The sequence below is a fragment of the Eubalaena glacialis genome, chromosome 8 (genome assembly GCF_028564815.1).
Source record: "Eubalaena glacialis isolate mEubGla1 chromosome 8, mEubGla1.1.hap2.+ XY, whole genome shotgun sequence".
NCBI lineage: Eukaryota > Metazoa > Chordata > Mammalia > Artiodactyla > Balaenidae > Eubalaena > Eubalaena glacialis.
In genome coordinates, this window is record NC_083723.1 from 66162198 (window position 1) to 66183863 (window position 21666).

The 21666-nt window shown below is 38.0% G+C and overlaps 1 protein-coding gene across 1 annotated transcript in view; it reads right to left on the minus strand.

Moving 5' to 3' along the window:
* Positions 1–9960: 9960 nt before the first annotated feature.
* UMAD1 (UBAP1-MVB12-associated (UMA) domain containing 1) overlaps positions 9961–21666 on the minus strand; it is a 243866-nt gene continuing 232160 nt past the window's right edge. Inside the window, exon 4 of the mRNA XM_061198546.1 lies at positions 9961–11789. Within this exon, the coding sequence (XP_061054529.1) occupies positions 11532–11789 (258 nt within the window). The 3' untranslated portion in view covers positions 9961–11531. The remainder of the gene's footprint in view (positions 11790–21666) is intronic.

A 21666-nucleotide genomic window follows, 5' to 3' on the forward strand; every position in this document is an offset into this window, starting at 1 on the left:
GGCATATCTCTCATAGGGAAGAATTCCAAATAATTTACGTGGCTATTCACCCCTCAAGAAGGTGAAGCTTAATTCCCTATCCCTTCAGTGTTGGCTATGCCTTGCGATTTAATTCCAAAGAGTAGAGTTTGAAAAGGATGGGGATAGAGGTACTTTACAGTGGAGAAACCTGGCGAACACGACCTTGGCCAGGTGATAATGGTTAACATCAATATGTCATGTTGATAGCATGGTATCCTTGATATGATATGATCTTATCGAAGGGCACTTTACCTTTGCAGTCTTCCTCCCAAAACACATAACTGTAGTCTCATCATTTGAAAATATTAGGTTAAATCCCAGTTGAGGGACATTCTACAAAACACTTGACCGGTACTCCACAAAACTGTCATGGCTGTCGTAAACAAGAAATGTCTGAGAAATTTTCACAGCCAAAAGGAGGCTAAGGAGACATGACTAAATGCAAAGTGTTATGCTGGATGGGATGATGGAAGGGCAAAAGGACATTAGAAGAAAACAGAAATCTAAATAGAGTGTGGACTTTAGTTAATAGTAATGTCTCAATTACTTAGTTGTAGCAAATGTATCGTAGTAATGTAAGATGTTCAAAATAGTGAAACCTGGGTGAGAGGTATACAGGAACTCTGCACTATTTTTGTAACTTTTTAATAAATCTGTAACTATGTATTCTAAAATAAAACATTTCTTAAATTTAAAAAAAAAGGTGATCAACATATTGCTATATTGACTGTAGCAGAGTTCTTATGCATCTTTCTTTTTCTCTTTTTCACCCCACCTATCCACCAAACTATATGGCATAAAGAGTCTTTTTCCTGACACATAAGAATTCTCTGTCTTTCCGGCCAATGTAGTGTAAATGACGTGAAACTTATTGTGAAAATTTTAGATTTCCCAATAATATTTAGGTCATGTCCTTAGTAATATGACACTAATGCTCAAAAGATAATATCCACAAACCCTTATTTCTCAACAGCTTAAAAGGTGTAACATCCTTCAACCACGTATCCAATATACTTATATTGCATGTGAATATTATTAATGACATTATTAATAAGACAATGTATTAACCTCTGAAGGTAACATACTCTTTGTTAGATTACAGTGTTCATTTACTGATCAGTTGTTATCATGAGAGGTAAGGGGGGAGGGTCCATACACCACTGTTTTAGAACATGGATGAGATTATTTCTTTGCTACTCCATTCTGTCCTTTAGAATGATAATCAGGTCTCTGGGAATTTTAGAAAATATTTCTTTCTACATACTGTTTTCTTTCTTCCTTTTTTTTTTCTTTCTCCTGAGTTTGCAAGACTTAATTGCATCAGCCAAATAGTTGCTGTTATAAGATGTTATAAGGGAGTGGTGTTTTTTTTTTTGTTTTGTTTTGTTTTGTTTTGATGGTTAGCATTTTTTAGCAATGTAGTATTTTTTAATCATTTAAAAAAATTTTATTTTATATTGAAGTATAGTTGATTAACAGTGTTGTGTGTTTCAGGTATACAGCAAAGTGATTCAGTTATACATGTATCTATTCTTTTTCAAATTCTTTTCCCGTTTAGGTAGTTACAGAATATTGAGCATAGTTCCCTGTGCTATACAGCAGGTCTTTGTTGGTTATCTATTTTAAATATAGCAGTGTGTACATGTTAATCCCAAACTCCCAATCTGTTACCCCCCTCAACCTTCCCTGCTGGTAACCATAAATTCAATCTCTAAGTCTGTGAGTCTCTTTCTGTTTTGTAACTAAGTTCATTTGTATCATTTTTGTAGATTCTGCATATAAGCGATATCATATGATATTTGCCTTTATCTGTCTGACTTACTTCACTTAGTATGAGAATCTCTAGGTCCATCCATATTGCTGCAAATGGCATTATTTCATTCTTTTTAATGGCTGAGTAATATTCCATTGTATATATGTGCCACATCTTCTTTATCCATTCATCTGTCAATGGACATTTAGGTTGCTTCCATGTCTTGGCTATTGTAGGCAGCACTGCAATGAACATTGGGGTGCATGTATCCTTTCGAATCAGGTTTTTCTCTGGATATATGCCCAGGAGTGGGATTGCTGGATCATATGGTAGCTCTATTTTTAGTTTTTTTAAGGAACCTCCATACTGTTCTCCATAGTGGCTGTACCAATTTACATTCCCACCAACAGTGTAGGAAGGTTCCCTATTCTCCACACCCTCACCAGCATTTACTGTTTGTAGGCTTTTTGATGATGGCAATTCTGACTGGTGTGAGGTGATATCTCTTTGCTGTTTTGATTGGCATTTCTCTAATAATTAGTGATGTTGAGCATCTTTTCATGTGCCTCTTGGCCATCTGTATGTCTTCTTTGGAGAAATGTCTATTTAGGTCTTCTGCCCATTTTTTGATTGGGTTGTTTTTTGAATATTGAGCCACGTATCTTTAATCCATTTAGGTCTTTATGTTTGCATATGGTGTTAAAGAATGTTCTAGTTTCATTCTTTTACATGTAGCTGCCCAGTTTCCCCAGCACCATTTATTGAAGAGACTTGTCTTTTCTCCATTGTATAGTCTTGCCTTCTTTGTCGTAGATTAATTGACCATAGGTGCATGAGTTTATTTCAGGGCTTTCTATCCTGTTCCATTGATCTATATTTCTGTTTTTGTGCCTTTACTATACTGTTATGATGACTGTAGATTTGTAGTATAGTCTGAAGTCAGGGAGCCTAATTCCTCCAGCTCCGTTTCTCTTTCTCAAGATTGCTTTGGCTATTGGGGGTCTTTTGTGTCTCCATACAAATTTTAAGATTTTTTGTTCTAGTTCTGTGAAAAATGCCATTGGTAATTTGATAGGGTCACTGAGTCTGTAGATTGCCTTGGGTAGTATAGTCATTTTGACAGTATTGATTCTTCCAATCCAAGAACATGGTATATCTTTCCATCTTTTTGTGTCATCTTTGATTTCTTTCATCAGGGGCTTACAGTTTTTGAAGTACAGGACTTTTGTCTCCTTAGGTAGGTTTATTACTAGGTATTTTATTCTTTTAGATGAGATGGTAAATGGGATTGTTTCTTTAATTTCTCTTTCTGATTTTTCATTGTTAGTGTATAGAAATACAACAGATTTTTGTGTATTAATTTTGTATCCTGCAACTTTACTGAATTCATTGATGAGCTCTAATAGTTTTCTGGCAGCATCTTTAGGATTCTCTATGTATAGTATCATGTCATCTGCAAACAGTGACAGTTTTACGTCCTTTTCCAATTTGGATTCCTTTTACTTCTTTTTCTTCTCTGATTGCCATGGCTAGAACTTCCAAACTATGTTAAATAAAAGTGTCAAGAGTGGATATCCTTGCCTTGTTCCTGATCTTAGAGGAAATGCTTTCAGCTTTTTACCATTGAGCTGTAGGTTTGTCATATATGGCCTTTATTATGTTGACGTATGTTCCCTCTATGCCCACTTTCTGGAAAGTTTTTACCATAAACGTGTGTTGAATTTTGTCAAAAGCTTTTTCTGCATCTATGGAGATGATCATATGGTTTTTATTCTTCAAGTCGTTGATGGGGTTTATCACACTGCTTGATTTGCGTATGTTGAAAAATCCTTGCATCCCTGGGATAAATCCCACTTGATCATGGTGTATGATCCTTTTAATATATTGCTGGATTCAGTTTGCTAGTATTTTGTTAAGGATTTTTGTGTCTAATGGCCTGTAATTTTCTTTTTTTGTGATATCTTTGGTTTTGGTATCAGGGTGATGGTGGCCTCATAGAATGAGTTTGGGAGTGTTCCTTCCTCTGCGAGTTTCTGGAATAGTTTCAGAATGATAGGTGTTAACTCTTCTTTAAATGTTTGATAGAATTTGCCTGTGAACCTACCTGGTCCTGGACTTTTGTTTGTTGGGAGTTTTTTTGGCTACATTGGGTCTTTGTTGCTGCACATGGGCTTTCTCTAGTTGTGGCGAGCGGGAGATACACTTCGTTGCAGTGCACGGCCTTCTCCTTGTGGTGGCTTCTCTTGTTGTGGAGCATGGGCTCTAGGCACGTGGGCTTTAGTTGTAGCACGTGGGCTCAGTAGTTGTGGCTCATGGGCTCTAGAGTGCAGGCTCAGTAGTTATGGTGCACGGGCTTAGCTGTTCCGTGGCATGTGGGATCTTCCCAGACCAGGGATCGAACCCATGTCCTCTGCACTGGCAGGTGGATTCTTAACTACTGCACCACCAGGGAAGTCCTTGTTGGGAGTTTTTTAATCACAGTTTCAAATTCAGTACTTTTGACTGGTCTGTTCATATTTTCTGTTTCTTCCTGGTTCAGTCTTGGGAGATTGTACCTTTCTAAGAATTTGTCCATTTCTTCTAGGTTTTCCATTTTATTGGCATATAGTTGCTTGTAGTAGTCTCTTATGATCTACTTGTATTTGTATTTCTGTGGTGTCTATTGTAACTTCTCCTTTTTCATTTCTAATTTTATTGATTTGAACCCTCTCCCTCTTTTTCTTGATGAGTCTGGCTAAAGGTTTATCAATTTTGTTTATCTTCTCAAAGAACCAGCTTTTAGTTTTATTGATCTTAGCTATTGTTTTCTTTGTCTCTATTTTACTTATTTCTGCTCTGATCTTTAGGATTTCTTTCCTTCTACTAACTTTGGGTTTTGTTTGTTCTTCTTTCTCTAGTTGCTTTAAGTGTAAGGTTAGGTTATTTATTTGTGATTTTTTGTGTTTCCCGAGGTACAATTATATTGCTATAAACTTCTCTCTTAGAACTTCTTTTGCTGTGTCCCATAGGTTTTGGATTCATCCTTTCATTTTCATTTGTCTCTAGATATTTTTTGATTTCCTCTTTGATATCTTCAATAATCCATTGGTGGTTTAGTAGCATATTGTTTAGCCTCCACGTGTTTGTGTTTTTTACAGTCTTTTTTTCTTGTAGTTTATTTCTAATCTCATAGCATTGTGGTCAGAGAAGATGCTTGATCTGATTTCAGAGTTCTTAAATGTACCAGGGCTCACTTTATGGCTCAGCATGTGATCAGTCCTGGAGAATATTCCATGTGCACTTGAGAAGAATGTGTATTCTGCTGCTTTTGGATGGAATGCTCTATAAATATCAATTAAGTCCATCTGGTTTAATGTGTCATTTAAGGCCTGTGTTTCCTTACTGATTTTCTGTCTGGATGATCTGTCCATTGATGAAAATGGGGTGTTAAAGTCCCCCACTGCATATTATTGCGTTACTGTCGATTTCTCCTTTTATGGCTGTTAGTATTTGCCTTATATATTGAGATGTTCCAATGTTGGGTGCATATATATTAACAATTGTTACATCTTCTTCTTGGATTGATCCCTCGATCAATATGTAGTGTCCTTCTTTTTCTCTTATATTAGTCTTTATTTTAAAGTCTATTTTGTCTGATATGAGTATTGCTACTCCAGCTTTCTTTTGGTTTCCATTTGCATGGAATACCTTTTTCCATCCCCTCACTTTCAGTCTGTATGTGTCCCTAGATCTGAAGTGGGTCTCTTCTAGACAGCATATATACAGGTCTTGTTTTTTTAACCATTCAGCCAGTCTATGTCTTTTGGTTGGAGCATTTATTTTTTAATTTTTTTTGAAGTATTAAAGAAAATAACTTTACAAAAAAAATTTTTGTTGGCGTATAGTTGATTTACAGTGTTGTGTTACTTTTTGCTGTACAGCAAAGTGCATCAGATATACATATACATATATACATATATCAACTCTTTTTGGATTCTTTCCCATATAGGTCATTACAGAGTAGAGTTCCATGTGCTATACAGTAGGTCCTTATTAGTTATCTATTTTATATATAATAGTATGTATATGTTGATCCCAATCTCCCATTTATCCCTCCCCCACTTCCCCCCGGTAACCATAAGATTGTTTTCTACATCTGTAACTCTCTTTCTGTTTTGTAAATAAGTTCATTTGTACCATTTTTTTAGATTCCACATATAAGCAATATTATATGATACTTGTGCTTCGCTGACTTACTTCACTCAGTGTGACAATCTCTAGGTCCATCCATGTTGCTGCAAATGGCATTATTTCGTTCTTTTTTATGGCTGAGTAATATTCCATTGTGTATATGTACCACTGGTTGGAGCATTTAATCTGTTTATGTTTAAGGTAATTATCGATATGTATGTTCTTATTGCCATTTGGTTAATTGTTTTGGATTTGTTTTTGTAGGTGTTTTCTTCCCTTCCTGTTTTGTTCTCTCCCCTTGTGATTTGATGAGTAACTTCAGTGCTGTGTTTGGATTCCTTTTTTCTTTTTTTGTGTGCGTATCTATTGCAGATTTTTGGTTTGTGGTTACCATGAGGTTTTGATATAGCAGTCTGTATATAGACAAGATTGTTTTAAGTTGCTGGTCTTTTAATTTCAAATGCATTTCCAACATCCTGCATTTGTGCTCTCCTCTTCTCACAATTGCTGGTTTTGATATCATATTTGTGTGTGGATGATTTCCTACCTTTACTTTATGTTTGCCTTTACTGGAGCTTTCCCAGTCGTAATTTTCTTGTTTCTAGTTGTGGCCTTTTCTTTTCCGCCTAGAGAAGTTCCTTTAGCTTATGTTGCAAAGCTGGTCTGATGGTGCTGAATTCTCTTAGCTTTTGCTTGTCTGTAAAGCTTTTGATTTCTCCATCAAATCTAAATGAGAGCCTTGCTGGGCAGAGTATTCATGGTTGTAGGTTCTTCCCTTTCATCACTTTAAATATGTCATGCCACTCCCTTCTGGTCTGCAGAGTTTCTGCTGAGAAATCAGCTGATAACCTTATGGGGATTCTCTTGTATGTTATTTGTTGCTTTTTCCTTGCTGCTTTTAAGATTTTCTCTTTGTCTTTAATTTTTGTCAATTTGATTACTATGTGTCTTGGCATGTTCCTTCTTGGATTTATCCTGCCTGGGACTCTCTGTGCTTCTGGACTTGGGTGACTGTTTCCTTTCCCATGTTAGGGAATTTTTCAGCTATTATCTCTTCAAATATTTTCTCAGGTCCCTTCTCTCTCTCTTCTCCTTCTGGAACTGCTATAATGCCAATGTTGGTGCATTTAATGTTGTCCCAGAGGTGTCTTAGACTGTCCTCATTTTTCATTCTTTTTTCTTTGTTCTGTTTTGCAACAGTGATTTCCACCATTCTGTCTTCCAGCTCACTTATCCGTTCTTCTGCCTCAGTTATTCTGCTATTGATTCCTTCTAGTGTATTTTTCATTTCAGATATTGTATTGTTCACCTCTGGTTGTTTGTTCTTTAGTTCTTCTAGGTCCTTGTTAAACATTTCTTTAATCTTCTTGATCCATGCCTCCATTTTTTTCCCAAGATCTTGGATCATTTTTATTATCATTACTCTGAATTCTTTTCCAGGTAGATTGCCTATCTCCACTTCACTTTGTTGTTCTTCTGGGGTTTTATCTTGTTCCTTCATCTGGGACATAATCCTCTGCCATGTCATTTTGTCTAACTTTCTGTGACTGTGGTTTCCATTCCACAGGCTTCAGAGTTGTAGTTCTTCTTGCTTGTTCTCTCTGTGCCCTGGCTGTCTAAGAGGCTTGTGCAGGCTTCCTGGTGAGAGGGACTGGTTCCTGCCCACTGGTGGGTGGAGCTGGGTCTTCTTCCTCTGGTGGGCAGGGCCAAGCTAAGGGGTGTGTTTAGAGGGATGTGGGCTCAGGAAGACTTTAAGCAGCCTGTCTGCAGATGGGTGGGACAGTGTTCCTGCCCTGTTGGTTTGGCTTGAGGTGTCCCAGCACTGGAGCCTACAGGATGTGGAGTGGGGCCATGTCTTTGTAAGAAAATGGTGGCCTCCAGGAGGGCTCACGCCAATAAAGTATATTTTAATAGAAGTAATTTACAATGTTTTGTTAATTTTGGGTATATAGCAGTGACTCCATTATATATACACATAAATTTTTTTTCAGATTCTTTTCTATTACAGGTTATTACCAGATATTGAGTATAGTTCCCTGTGCTATACAGTAGGTCCTTGTTGTTTACCTATTTTATATATAGTATGTATTTGTTAATCCCCAAATCCTAATTTATCTCCCCCCACCCCTGCTATCCCCTTTGGTAAACCCTAAGTTTGTTTTCTATGTCTGTGAATCTATTTCTGTTTTGTAAGTCAGTTCATTTATATCATTTTTTTAGATTCCACATATAAGTGATATCATATGATATTGGCTTTATCATACTAAGTAAAGTAAGATAGAGAATCTCTAGGTCCACCCATATTGCTACAACTGGCATTATTTCATCTTTATGGCTGAGTAATATTCTATTGTGTGTGTGTGTGTGTATATATATACCACAAGTTCCTTATCCATTCATCTGTTGATAGACATTTAGGTTGCTCCCATGTATTGGCTATTGTAAATAGTGCTGCTATGAACATTGGGGTACAGGTATCTTTTTGAATTAGAGTTTTCAATTTATACTGTTTTCAATTTATCATTTTACTTTGAGAAAGAGAAAAAAAGTGTTGGTGTCAATGAATGTTTACTTAAAAAAACTATTTGGGTTTCCAGAATTGTTAACAAGAAATGTGCTCTTGTTAATATTTAATGGTACGATTTTAAAAGTTCAGTTAATCAAAGTTTAATTAAACAGATTAATAAATTGGCCAGAATCTCCTCTCTAATTCTGTTTTTAGGAAAGAATGCAAATGTCGTTAAAGAGAGCTGGAAAAAAAAAGAAAAAAATCATGGAACTTCCTGAATGTATTTTAGGGTTAACAATAAGATTCAGTAAAATTGCTTGTATATTCTATACCTACAGTACTTTACAATGATAACTTGTATTGAGGAAAAGGACCATGATGCTTGATAAGGAGAGGGAAAAAAGTGTTCCCTATGGAATTCTTAACTAAGGAATTGCAGAAGAGTCAACCGACATATTTTAGCAATATTTTTCTTAGTGAGGTATTTAGTATAGAAAAAACTAATGGGGCAGGAGGGATCTACAATATAAATGTAGGTAGCTATATATTTTTATATTACTCGTTAAGCAGTTCAGTTAGTATGTATTTTGCATTTCATTAGACTGTTGTATGTGTGGTTAGTAATGAGAATTATAAGAGCTCCCTTTCCCAGAACACCTATGGTGTGTTCGAGCTTTATGCTGCCAGGCATTTGACATACACCATCTAAAACCTAACATAACCCTGCAAGATGCATACAATTACTATTTAACTGGAGAAGGAACTAAGGACACAAGAAATCAAGGGACTAACTAACTCCAAATCCCACAGCTGGTAAGTGAGGGAGCCTTTACAAACTCTGGCTGCCTCAAATGCACCAGAGCATACTAGCTTTGTTATAATTCATATTATAATTATTAACACTATTAAAGGAAATATTTATCACTAACTAGGTGACTTAAATCATTTAACCTTTCTAGGCTTCAGGTTTCTCTTTGGTAAAATGGAGTTGGCTAGTTGATTTGTAATGTTTTTCCAGTTTTCAAAAAGTAACATTGATTTATATAGAGTAAGAAAATTAAAATGGACATTTTTACAATGTTTTTTGTTAAAAATAGGTCATTAACACTGGCCTTTACTAAATCTTGTGATGATGGGGATCTACCTTAAGATGTTCATGTGATTTTTCCCAAATCTCTAGTCTTATTAAGCCAGGACTAGTGATCTTACCATTTTCTATGTTATTCCTTAAAACTTACATATAAGAGGAAATTTCGTAATTTTCTCTGGACTACAAAAACTATGTACTTAAATCTTGGCCTTTCAAAGAATCAATAACTTGCACTCAGATATGAATAATGCAAAGAAAACCATTTTTCTGATCTGAAAATAATAAAAATATCAGTTTTTTAAAGTTCATGTTTATTTAAATATCTTTTATAGACAAATGAAAATACAAGCATATTTATCACATGGTAGACATACATATAAATGAAATGTATAAGTACTTTAGACAAAATTTAACACATAGACAAATTGATAACATGCTTACACTTGGCTTTAACATTGGCTGTACATTAACACGGATATTAAAAAAAAGATATGTTTTCACAAAAACCGCTATAAAATGGTCACATTTGTCTTAGTAATAAGTTAGATTTCTTAGACTGATGTTTTATGAAAACTATGTGAAGCTCTAATTTAATCATTCACCTCATATGGTAGCATTATTTGTAAGTGAAGCATATTTCTGTCAATAGAAATGTACGTTTAACTTTTAAATAATATAACATTTTATCAAGACCATGCCACATATATTAAACAAACATGCATGACACATTGAAACTTGAATAATTCATGTACCTTTATGCACAGTATTTAGTTTTGCTATGGCACTCTACCTTTGTGAAAAATATATTTAAGATTTGGCACAGAATCAATAAATTGTATTGCCACTAATCAGAACAAATGTGATTTAAATTTTCCATGGCATAGAAAATGCTCTGTCACAATTTACCTCTTCCCTTTACAGTTTATGGACCAATGGCAGTTTTCTATTTTAGTTGGAATAAATAACAGATATTCACGAACTAAAAGTCCTGTTTAGGTGTTCTGACTACACTCTAATTGGAAATGAGTCAGTTGCACTTTTTGTAGCAGTAAAACATTTCCATCTGTATTGTGGCCAACGCATTTCTAAATAAGGGCTTTATCAGCAATAATACATATCATTATGAGACGCTTTTCTTTGGGAGGCAGAGAGGTTGAAAGGAAATATGGATCTCTTCATAAACCGGGAACATAGGTGGTAAGGAGAACAAATGCCAACTGAGGCAGAAGCAGGGAACGTTCTTTGGCAAGCTGGTGACAGAGCAAACCGTGAAGTAGCAAAAAACAAAGGCAGGAACTCAGGACTCCATCAATGTGGAAAAGACTGCCATGGGATTAGGAAACCAAAATCTGTCACTCAAAAGAAACAGTATCCAGAGCATTCTTCTTACAGCATTCTTATATCAGCAAACTACCATTGCTTTCTAGGAAAAGTTGTAAATTTCCACATCAATGTCTAAATCAAGACTGAAGAAATTAAGCTAACTGCCAACTTTTTTCTTTTTTTTTTCTGAATTCATTAATAAACACAGTGGAAGGAGAAAGGGGAAAACATTAAGTAAGTTTCTTCCAAACCAGAGAAGAGAAATCACACTCCCTCTAAGTGGAGACTTCTTCAGTTTCTTGTGGTAACTGAGAAAAATGCCTCAGTTCTTTTTCACAGTTTTTCTAAGATAAATGTGAGGTGTTGTATTTTGAGAGACCGGTTGACGGAATCTACTCCTTTCATAAAACCTTGATAAATTAATATTTGTATTTATTATTAGGGGGAAAAGGAAGTCGTAGATCTTAAGTTTACTTTTTATACAAATATGCTTTATCCTAAAAAAAATAGAGCAATGAATGTAATATTATTCGCTTTATGATTCTTGCTTTTCTGAGGGCCTTTAAGGGCCTTTAAACAGGGAAATATCAAAAAACATCACACAGGTTAAATAAAACAGGCAAACTTTTGCCTTAAAGCTGTTAAGGTGCAAACAGACATAAAGATTACGAACCATAGAGCACTGAGTTTTCAAGAGTGAAATCATACCAAAACCTTGATAAGTTTTCGCTGACATCATAGGAGAGTAAGTGGTCGGGAAGGTCACTGATGGTGCCCTGCACGGCCAGCACATGCGGGGCCAAGGTGAAGGGTACGTCGCTCAGAAGCTCGGCCATTAATGAGCTGTTTTCCAGAGTCTGGCCTGCCTTATTTTCCATCTCGGGGCCTGCTACAGTCACATTGGATGAGTTTTCTTTGCCAATCTAAAAATACATATATATTTAAGTCATTTAGACCTTATGGACTTTGAGGTTATATGGCATTAATATATCAAAATGTGGCATTAATATATCAAAGTGATTGAGAAATGTGGAATATATAAACATTCCCAGATTAGAACGCAGCTATTTACTTACTTGAGAAATAAATCCATCTATACCTCTACTAGGTTTTATTTATTTATTTTTTAAATTAATTAATTTATTTTTGGCTGCGTTGGGTCTTTGTTGCTGTCGTGGGCTTTCTCTAGTTGCAGCGAGCGGGGGCTACTCTTCGTTGCGGTGCACGGGCTTCTCACTGCAGTGGCTTCTCTTGTTGTGGAGCACGGGCTCTAGGCGCGCGGGCTTCAGTAGTTGTGGTGCTTAGTTGCTTAGCTGCTTAGTTGCTCCGCGGCATGTGGGATCTTCCTGGACCAGGGCTCGAACTTGTGTCCCCTGCATTGGCAGGTGGATTCTTAACCACTGAGCCACCAGGGAAGTCCTCTACTAGGTTTTAAAATGAATCCTAAGCCCTACTCTTATTCAGATGGACCACCTACGGGCCCCTCCAATACAAATGGGCCCTCTTGCTGTTTTGCTAGCCCAGATAATGTCCACAAAGTCTTTCTCTGCTTTTCCAAATCTGATGTCAGCTTTCAGGCTCCACAGAATCCCCAGCTTCCTTCTGAAATCTTATATCAACATAGTTCAAAGTGACCTTGCTCACTTGAGAATGACTATGGGGCAAATTGCCCAGGATATTATTTGGCATTTCCTTTACATGTCCTTGCTAGTTGCTGTTTCACGTGCTTATGTCTTATCCCCAACTAGAATCTAGGGTCCTTGAGGGCAAATAATCTATTTTACCTATCTTTGTATTCTCTGTCTTGCATACGTTACTGCTTTACCCTAATAAATACATACTTGGGAATTTACCTCTAATGTGTACCGTACATAGTGGTTGATAACCTGCCTTTCGCTGGAACTAAAATCCTGTTATGTAAGTTATTCAAATAAGAAGAATTGATACATCTTGTTCAATTTCTTTTAAAGTTGGTATGTCTTGCATACAGGAGTTTACCAAAAGACATGCAGCACTAGGGTGTTCATAGTAGCACTCAATGCAAGCCCTGAGCTGGTAGAGTGAGCTGGTATCCATTCATCAATAGCAGAATGGATAATAAACAGAAGTATATTTACAGCAATGAGAACGAACAACCTGCAGCTGAAACCTAACTCAAACCAGGTCAGGCAAAAATTTATTCCCCCCCCACCCCCCAGTCTCATGCAGAATCAAACTCCCGGGTCTTTACAAGGCCCATTGTGATCTGGCCTCGGGGACTTCTCTGACCTTAGCCCGGCTGGTCTGTCCTTGCTCAGGCCCCTCTAGTTCCACTGTCTCCTTGCCGTGGCTCGTGCACAGTCAGCCTGCTTCTGCCTCAGGCCTTTGTTTTCCAGATCCTCCGCCCAAGAGGTTCTTCTCCCACATAAACACAGGGCTCTTTCCCTCCCCTCCTTCCCAGTGGTGGCCCAAATGTCACCTTCTCAGTGAGGCCTTTCCTGACTGTTTCATTAGACTGTTTCCTGCCACCTCACCTCGTCCACTCCAGCATTCCCTGCCTGCCTCTCCTGCTTGTGTCCTCTCCATAGTCCTTGGCACCTGGTTATAATGGTATATAATTTATTCTGATTATCATACCTCAGAAGCTTAAGGAGTTTTTGTCTCTCATGTTCACTGCTGTATCCCAAATGCCAGGATGAGTGTCTAGCGTTCAGTAAATATTTGTTGAATAAATGAAAGCAGACAAGACTTTTGCCTGAATAGGGCTTATATTATAATGGCTATAAATGCTGATAAATTCCTATCTCTAAATCTAGAGGAGAATGATTTTCTGTGTAAGAAATAACAATTTTGTAAAACTTTTTATGGAAGTGCGAAATACAAACAGAAAGGGGGTACATCATAAGTGTATAGCTGGCTAAATTTTAACCAGCGAAACACCTATGAGCAACCGCTACCCAGATCAGGACATAGAAATGACCCTATTTCTATAGGGTCATAGAAAGAGAGTGGTGCTCTCTTTCAGTCACAGTCAACTCCCTGACCCCTAGATCACCATTCCGACTTCTAACAACATAGATTGATCCACCTATTTTTATATTTTAAATGAAGGTAATCATACATTTTTGTTTGCAGCTTTTTTCACTCAACATTATATGTATGAGATTCATCCATGTTGTTGCATGTGGGATTAAAAATTGTTGAAGAACATATTTTTGCAGAGGAGATACATTCTGACTGATGGCTTAAAAGAATTCTTTGGTTGCCATGTTGACAGCAGGCAGTGAGGGGTACAGGGCCAGGGAAGGAAGTAGGAAGACCAGCTGGGAAAGAGAGATGATGGGGATGTGGATTAGGGATGTGATAGTAAAGGTGAGAGAAAGCGGTTGGGTTTTGGATAGACTTAAAGGTTAAAGTCAATAGGATGTGCTGATGGAATAGATGGTGGGGTGTGAGAACAAGAGTGGAGTCAAGTATGAGGCCAAAGTTTTTGGCCTGAGCAATAAGGATGGGTTCTCCATTCACAGGGATGGGGCCTGGACAGGAAGATCACGAGTTCAGTTTTGGATGTTCCCTGTGCCTAGCAGACATCTACGTGGAGCTGTTCGTGGGCAGAGGGATGTAATTCAAGTCTGGAGCTAGTGCAATCTGGTGGAGAAAGTCAGCTTGGTGTGTGTTTAAAAGAGGATGGGAGGAGAGAAAGTGAAGACAAATACGAGAACAGACTATTTTCCAGACATTATGCTGTAAACAGGAAAAGAGATGTGGCCAGTAGCTGGAAAGGGAAGTGGGGTCATGAGGGCTTTCTCTTGATTTTTCTTTTTCTTTTTTAAGTTGGGAGAAACAATGTCTGTTTATATGCTAAAGAGAAGAAGCTCCTAAGAAAGGAAAACTCCGCGGAGATTCTGTAGAGAAGGAACTGCTCTCTTCACAGGCATCCCCCAACACCTAGAACAGAGGCTCTCAAGAAATATCTGTGTAGTAAAATGACTCTGGATGAATGAAGTTACCAAACACATCCCTATCAAGAGTCGTTTTACAGCTTCATGTGAAAATAAAATACCAGAATACTTTCTTAGGATGGCAACTAGAACAAATGTAACCTCACCCGGTGATGACAAAGCTTTTTAGAAAGGTCCATGTATGCAATGAATGGACAGAATCTGCTTCCTGAAACCTGACTGGGATTTAAATAGTAAGTGTCCCTGGGTCAGCCGAGAGCACAGCTATCAGTGAGTAATGATGCCACAATTCCAGCTTCTTTAAAGGGCATCACTATACACTGGTTTCCTCAAGATTACAGATGCACCAGGGCTTTGGTTACCATGGGCCAGCATGGCAGAGTGTTTAAAAACACAGAGCATAGAGCTAGACTACTTGGGTACAAATCCTGCCTATTAATAAGCAAATGGCCTTGGACAAGTTATTCAACTTCTCTGCGTCTGTTTCCTTAGCTGTATTAGGAAATCAATAGTAGTACCTATTTCATAGAATTGTTATGAGAATTATATGAAGTAATATAAGTAGTAAGTAATTTATGAGTAAGCAGCATAATGCTTAGCGCATGTTAAAAGTCAGTGATAAATAAAAACTTTAGGAATGTCAGACCCCTGTTGGCTTTAGATAAAGTCTAGGATCCATCCATTTCTTTTGTTTTTTTGACATTCACGGATGGTTCAAACAATCTCACCTTCCCCTCTCCTCTTATATCTTGTCTTCTCTCTTAATCTCATGGGCAAATGTTCCCTAGATCTGTTGATTGCATCCCATACTTGAACTTTCTTCTCTTTCTCCCTGAGTACAGAATGTTCTCCAGTTTCATTAGCCAAATCATCTCCTTTCTTAAACAAAAGCATTCTTAAAATCTCACCTTCTCCACTAAAAAGGAGGTATGTTAACCCGGAGCACTCTGCTTTCTAAACATACAACTTCTAAGGTTTACCTCTCTGGCAGCAATAGTTATTCCTTTGTTCATGCTTTTATTAATGCTCTTCCCTTTCCTTTACAAATCATTCTTGTCTGTCAGAGCATAATTCCTTGAGGACAGACTATATCTAGTATAATAAAGGAATTGAGCCATGTGGTTTCTTGTTCAAGGTCTCCTGATAAAACTGCCATATGCCTTGAAGGGGGCTGCTTCATCCACCTGGGCCTCAGTTCTCTATTCTGTAAAATGAGTGGTGAGGGGCAAAAAATGATGATGATGGTGGTGATGGTGACAGCAACTAGCATACATTGAACACTTACTTTGTACCAGGCTCCATCTAAGCGGTCTAAGTATATGAACTCACTTAAGTCTTGCAACAGCAATGTAGGGCGTGTCCTATTACTAGTCTCATGTTAAAAACAAGAGGACACTGAGGCACAGGAAGGTTAAGGAAGCTGTCTCAGGTTACACAGCTAGCTAGTCTGTGGTAAAACTGAGAATCAAACTCAGTGATCTTGAAACTTCTATATTCTAAGATCCTGTACCTTTCAGCCATGCTTTGGGTAGACTGGCTAACTGGATGAACAAAGCCTCGAAAATTTAGGGGACAGTACTGGAAAATATGACAGTTACTAACATAGCATCTTGCCTTAATTTAGAAGGAAAAAATGACTCTACTAGCTTTTACCTTTAGGAAGAAAGGATTGAGAAAATCATTAAGGTGACAGATCTTAGACTGAGGAAGGATGGAAAAGGAACTATAATTTAAGAGATATTTATCCCTGGAAATGAATCTACCAGTAGCCTGGATAAACCATGGGGAAAACACCATGGACAGTGAAACAAGATTGTCTATGAGTTCATCATGGGTGAAAGGGAGAGATAGGAAGGTACGTGGGCATGTACTACAGTATTCTTTCTACCTTTGTATATGTTTGAAGACTTTCCATAATAGAAAGTTTCCAAAATTTAAATTAAGTTAAAAAACACTGTGGACACAGTGTTCTACTAAATGCCTCCTAGAAGGCTCTGCATATCAGCGGTGCTATATGTCTTAATCCAGTATCTATTTCTTAACCGTTGGCTAGAGTGCCACGTTCCAGTCTCCAAGGAGGCTGCCTGCCCTCTTGGCAGCAAGGGTGAGTGCCATGATGCAGCTGCTGTTGGCATGCTGAGAGTTGGAAGGGGAAAAATTATAAAACAAAATAAGCGTAAGTCACAAAGAAAATGGGAGTCAAAATTCAAGGACCCTACACCCACTAACCCTGATCACTGAGTCCCTAGCTTGGCAGCCAATGGCAGCAGAGGTGGGGGGCTGAAGGCTGAGACAGGTGCATGAGTCCCCCTGCAAAAAGCAGCCTTCTCTCTTAGACACAAAGTCTTTCAATTTTTTTCATTTGCATAATACAATGGGTCTTTAAAGGGAAGAATGAGTATGTTAACCACAATGGAGCAGGAAGAAAAGAATCAATTAACCTTATGGTTAATAGCCAAATTAAAAAAAAAATACTTCAAATATTATGTTCATAAAGCATATTTGTTACTTTTGTGATTAATCCTGTTCACAGAAATGCTGCTATGATAATATTCTTGAATGTAAGTTCCTTCATATAATCTAGCTTTAATACTTCTTTTTCAAATTAACGTTTGCCCTTACACGGGTAAGCATGAGTATACCACGTCAGAATCTTTTTTCATCTCAGGGAGAAAATAAATTTCCTTATTTGTATCATGGCAACAAACAAAGTTTACAATTAATCAGCTGTTTTCATGTTTGTATAAAAATTATTTCTTGTTCATCAGTTAACCTGTTAAAAATGGGCTGGCCAGGTTTATCTTGGGTTCCTTACATTCTATTATCTTTGTTTCGAATAATTCAAAGTGGTTTATAGGCATTATTCTTCCCTTTCTTGCAGAAGGGCTGTAAAAATTCATGAGGTTCAATCTGTAAAATCTTCTTAGAGCTTAGGAAAAAACACACTCCAAGAGTACAAGGCACATAACACTTTTTAGTAAAGTCTTAGAAAAATGAAGTCACTTTCCCAGAGCAACAGAAGGTTAGTGGCATCCTTGTGAACCTCACTCTTGGGTGTTTGGAAGCAAGGAAATGGAGGTTTAAGCACAGACTACTACATTTTTCCTGGCACAAAGGCTCCACTAACCGCCATGAAATCTATTAAGGGGAGCCAACTTTGCAAACCCGCTAACAATTTGGAGACTTCATCTACTTAGCCATACCAGACTAAAGTATGAATAGTTTATTAATATGAACATCACCTATATTTGGCATCTTTTAAAACCTCCTGCCTTTTTCTGCAACCCGTGTCTCAGATAAGTAGAGATAAAATAGTGTCCTATAAGAGCAAAATACTGAAGCATTAAAATTTAGAAAGCAGCCTTAATTAACCCCAACAGTAACAGAACCTATTAAAAGAACATGAAACCAAGTACAAAACACCCATCTATCACATTCAATTTACATGCAAAGAAGGTAGCTATATCAAGCATACTTCTAGGAAACGAATTATAGTAAGAAGAGGTAATATCCAGGTCTGACTGTCCATGCCTTTAAATTCTATGTCTATAAATAAAAGACATGTTCCCTTGAACAATAGCCTGAACAGGGAACACCGTCACTTTATCTCCTCAGATAACTATCCATTCTATTTTGGCTTCAGCTGCTATCTGCTTGTGTTACATCAGCGTCTTGATGGGGGTGGGGTAGGGGGCAAATCTGAGTCAGAAGCATCAGGGGACAAGAGGTTAGGAAAAGGTGATACAAGCAATGGCACAGTTAAAGCAGTACTCAAGCTTCTTATTTCTTCTAAGAAGTTACTTGCCAATAAATGTCCGGCTAGCTGATAAAAGCCAGAGGATTGGGCTCTTCCACCTACATAAGTCCTAAGCAATAGTCTCCTTTCAATTGGGAGAAATTATATTGCAAAGGTAGAGACTATTTCCTGTTTTTCTGTAAATCCCCACTACCCAGAACAGTCATTACCTGCACATGACAAGCACCCATTAAATATTTTGAATGGCGCTGAATCTGGTCCCTTTGTTCCTCCGATACCCTAGACTTGATTTTTAAATTAAGGAGTTGGTCCAAAGAAACAAACAAAAGCCCAGAATACTTTGCCACTGATACAGATAAATTAGGCAGAAGAGAGCTGAAATCACTCAAAACTTCTGTGTTCCATGTGACTTGGGCTCCTAGTTCAAGGATACTACATATTTTGGTAGCAAACTAAGAGGCTAGGTTAGAAAGCAGGCATTTTCTTTGCTCCCTTTTCTTTCTGATTTATGACATCATTTCAGTTTACATTTTGGTTCATTTCTTTTGTTTCATTATTTATTTGCTCCCCTTTTCTCTTCCTTCTTTTTTCCTCAGTGTTTCCACCTGCTCAAGCTTACTGATTCTCCCATCTTTCTTTAAAAAAGGAAAAAAGTTCTCCTGACTTCCTCTTTTCAGAACTCCAGCTGACTGTAAGTGAAGAAGGAGAAGCAAGCCGGCTGTCACTTGCTTCTGTAATCTGTTCCATGTATTCTTGGAAAAGTGGCTTCACTAAAGCCAGAAAATCTTCTGTACTAGCCAACTGGAGTGGGGGAGCAGTGGAAAGAGGAAAGAGGAGCATTTTAGGAAATGAACCTGGAAGAAACAGTGTGTTCAATGTGGGATCCTGTTTAATACTGGTTTTGAAAATACAAAGGGCTGTTCCAGTGATTTTTTTGAAAAGACATTTAAAAAGTTTATAAAAATTCGTGATCTTTAACCTTAAGCTGTCCAGACATCTCCTATTTTCCCAGTAAGCCTCCCCCATTCGTTCTTTACAGCACGGATTTCACCCCTTCTCTTCTCTCGCCCAACATCATCACCTTCCTCCTTGCTGTCAGCAGGTGGCTAGCCTCCTACTTAATAGAGAAAATAGGAACCATTAGCTGAGGATCTCCTCTACCTGCTGTATCCAAAAGACTTATCTACATTTGAAGCCATCTGTGCTGCCCTCCTCCTGCCCAAAGCGAACCCTTCCCCGGTGCTCCACATTCATCTTGGCCCCACTCTTCGAGGACATGGCTTCATCAGTCAGCAGGTGTCCCCTAATTGCTCATCTTTCATATAATCAGTTCACCATTTACAGAAAATTCTCCTCAAGTCTATATGGCCCATTGACATCTCACCCACTGAACTCCCCTCCCACACTATCTTTCTACTTTGTTTCTCAGCCCGGCTGAGACCATTGCTGACACTGGCTATCTGCTTCATTCCTCACCCACTGCCATCTGCCTCTATCTCTGCCCCTCCACCGCCACTGATTTCTCCAAGGTTACTCATAATCACTCTTTTGCTAAACTCAGAAGATGACGTGAAGTGCTAAACTTACAGGACCTCTTCGTTGCACATAAAACAGGTGACTCTTTGAGTTTTTATTTCTTGGCTTCTGTAATACTTGTTAGTTTTTCCTTCTGTCTGTTTTTTTTGCCTATTTCTGAAATGGTATTTTCCAGGGCCTCATTTCTGTTCCTTTATTCTTAGTCTCAACACACTTCCCTGGATGAGCTTATCCATATCCAAGGTGCCTACTGCCCTACTCCTCCACCCAAAGTACATAAGTATGTTGATACATGCGTGTGTACACACACAAACACACACACCCCAATCTTGAACCCAGCTTTCTATCTAGAGCTCCTAACCCATATGTTCAAACCCTATTATACATTTTCTTTCGGATATTCAATAGGGATCTTAACTCAGTGTGTTCTAAACCTTGCTCTCATCTTTTCCCTAAGTCTACCCCAAACCTAATGCTCTCCTAATAAATATTTTCTGTATTGGTGAAGGGTACTAACACAGTTGCCCAACACAGAAACCTGAATTATCTTCGACTTCTCTTTCCCTCTCACTTCCTCTATCCAGTAAATGACAGAGTCCTACTGACTTTGATGTTTTTAATGTCTCCCCAAGTCCATCCATTTCTCTTTAGGTCCACGGTCACTCTCTTAGTGCAGGCCACCAGGGCCTCCTGCCGTGAATGTTACCAGAGCTGCCCCCTATGCTACATTCTCCCTATCACTGGTGATGTCTAAAACACATGTTCTTCCTTGCTTAAAACTCCTCAGTGCCTTTGGAGAAAAGCACGAACTCCTTATCATAGCACATAAGGTATGACCTGGCCTTGCTCATCCCTCCAGTTTCTTTTATTACCGTTCTCTAAACTCTTTACTCCATTTAAATGATTGCTATTACCCAAACACGCCAGGCTCTCTTTTTAGCTCTGAGCCTTGTCTTATTTTCAATTACTTTTGCCTAAATTAGGACATCTTTCTCTCTTTTACTACTCCCTTCATCTTGCCTATAGGATGCAATTCAGGACTCTTTTAGAAAGATTTCCCCAACTAACTCCTCAAGCCTCGGCCATGTCCCTGTCCGTGTGTTCCCTTAACAGTCTGCGCATACCTCTCTCACAGTATATATCATACTGGAATCGAATTCTCTGTCACCCTCATAAAACTATGGGCAGCTCAAAGCCAGGGACAATAGATTTCCTCTCCATTTCCCTAGCAATCAGAGCAATGCCTGGCTCGTGATAGGTGATCAATACATGTTTAGCGGATGGCTAAATAATTTAAATTTCTTCATATTATGTTAATCCTGGATTTCTGCATTTGTTTGTTTTTTCCTAATAAGACTTTACCACCTCTTTTCCACAATATCACTGACATGTGATACATGTCAGATAGAACTTAAAACTAGTTTGAGACCCCAGCTACATCTATTTCTTGAAGAAAGAGATGGGTTGTTCTTGACTTGCCAAATGAACCATTTCACAAATAAGTCTCCCAAAGGAAGCTCAATGAGGTCCTGCCACAATAGAGATGAAACTGGGAAATATTTTTAC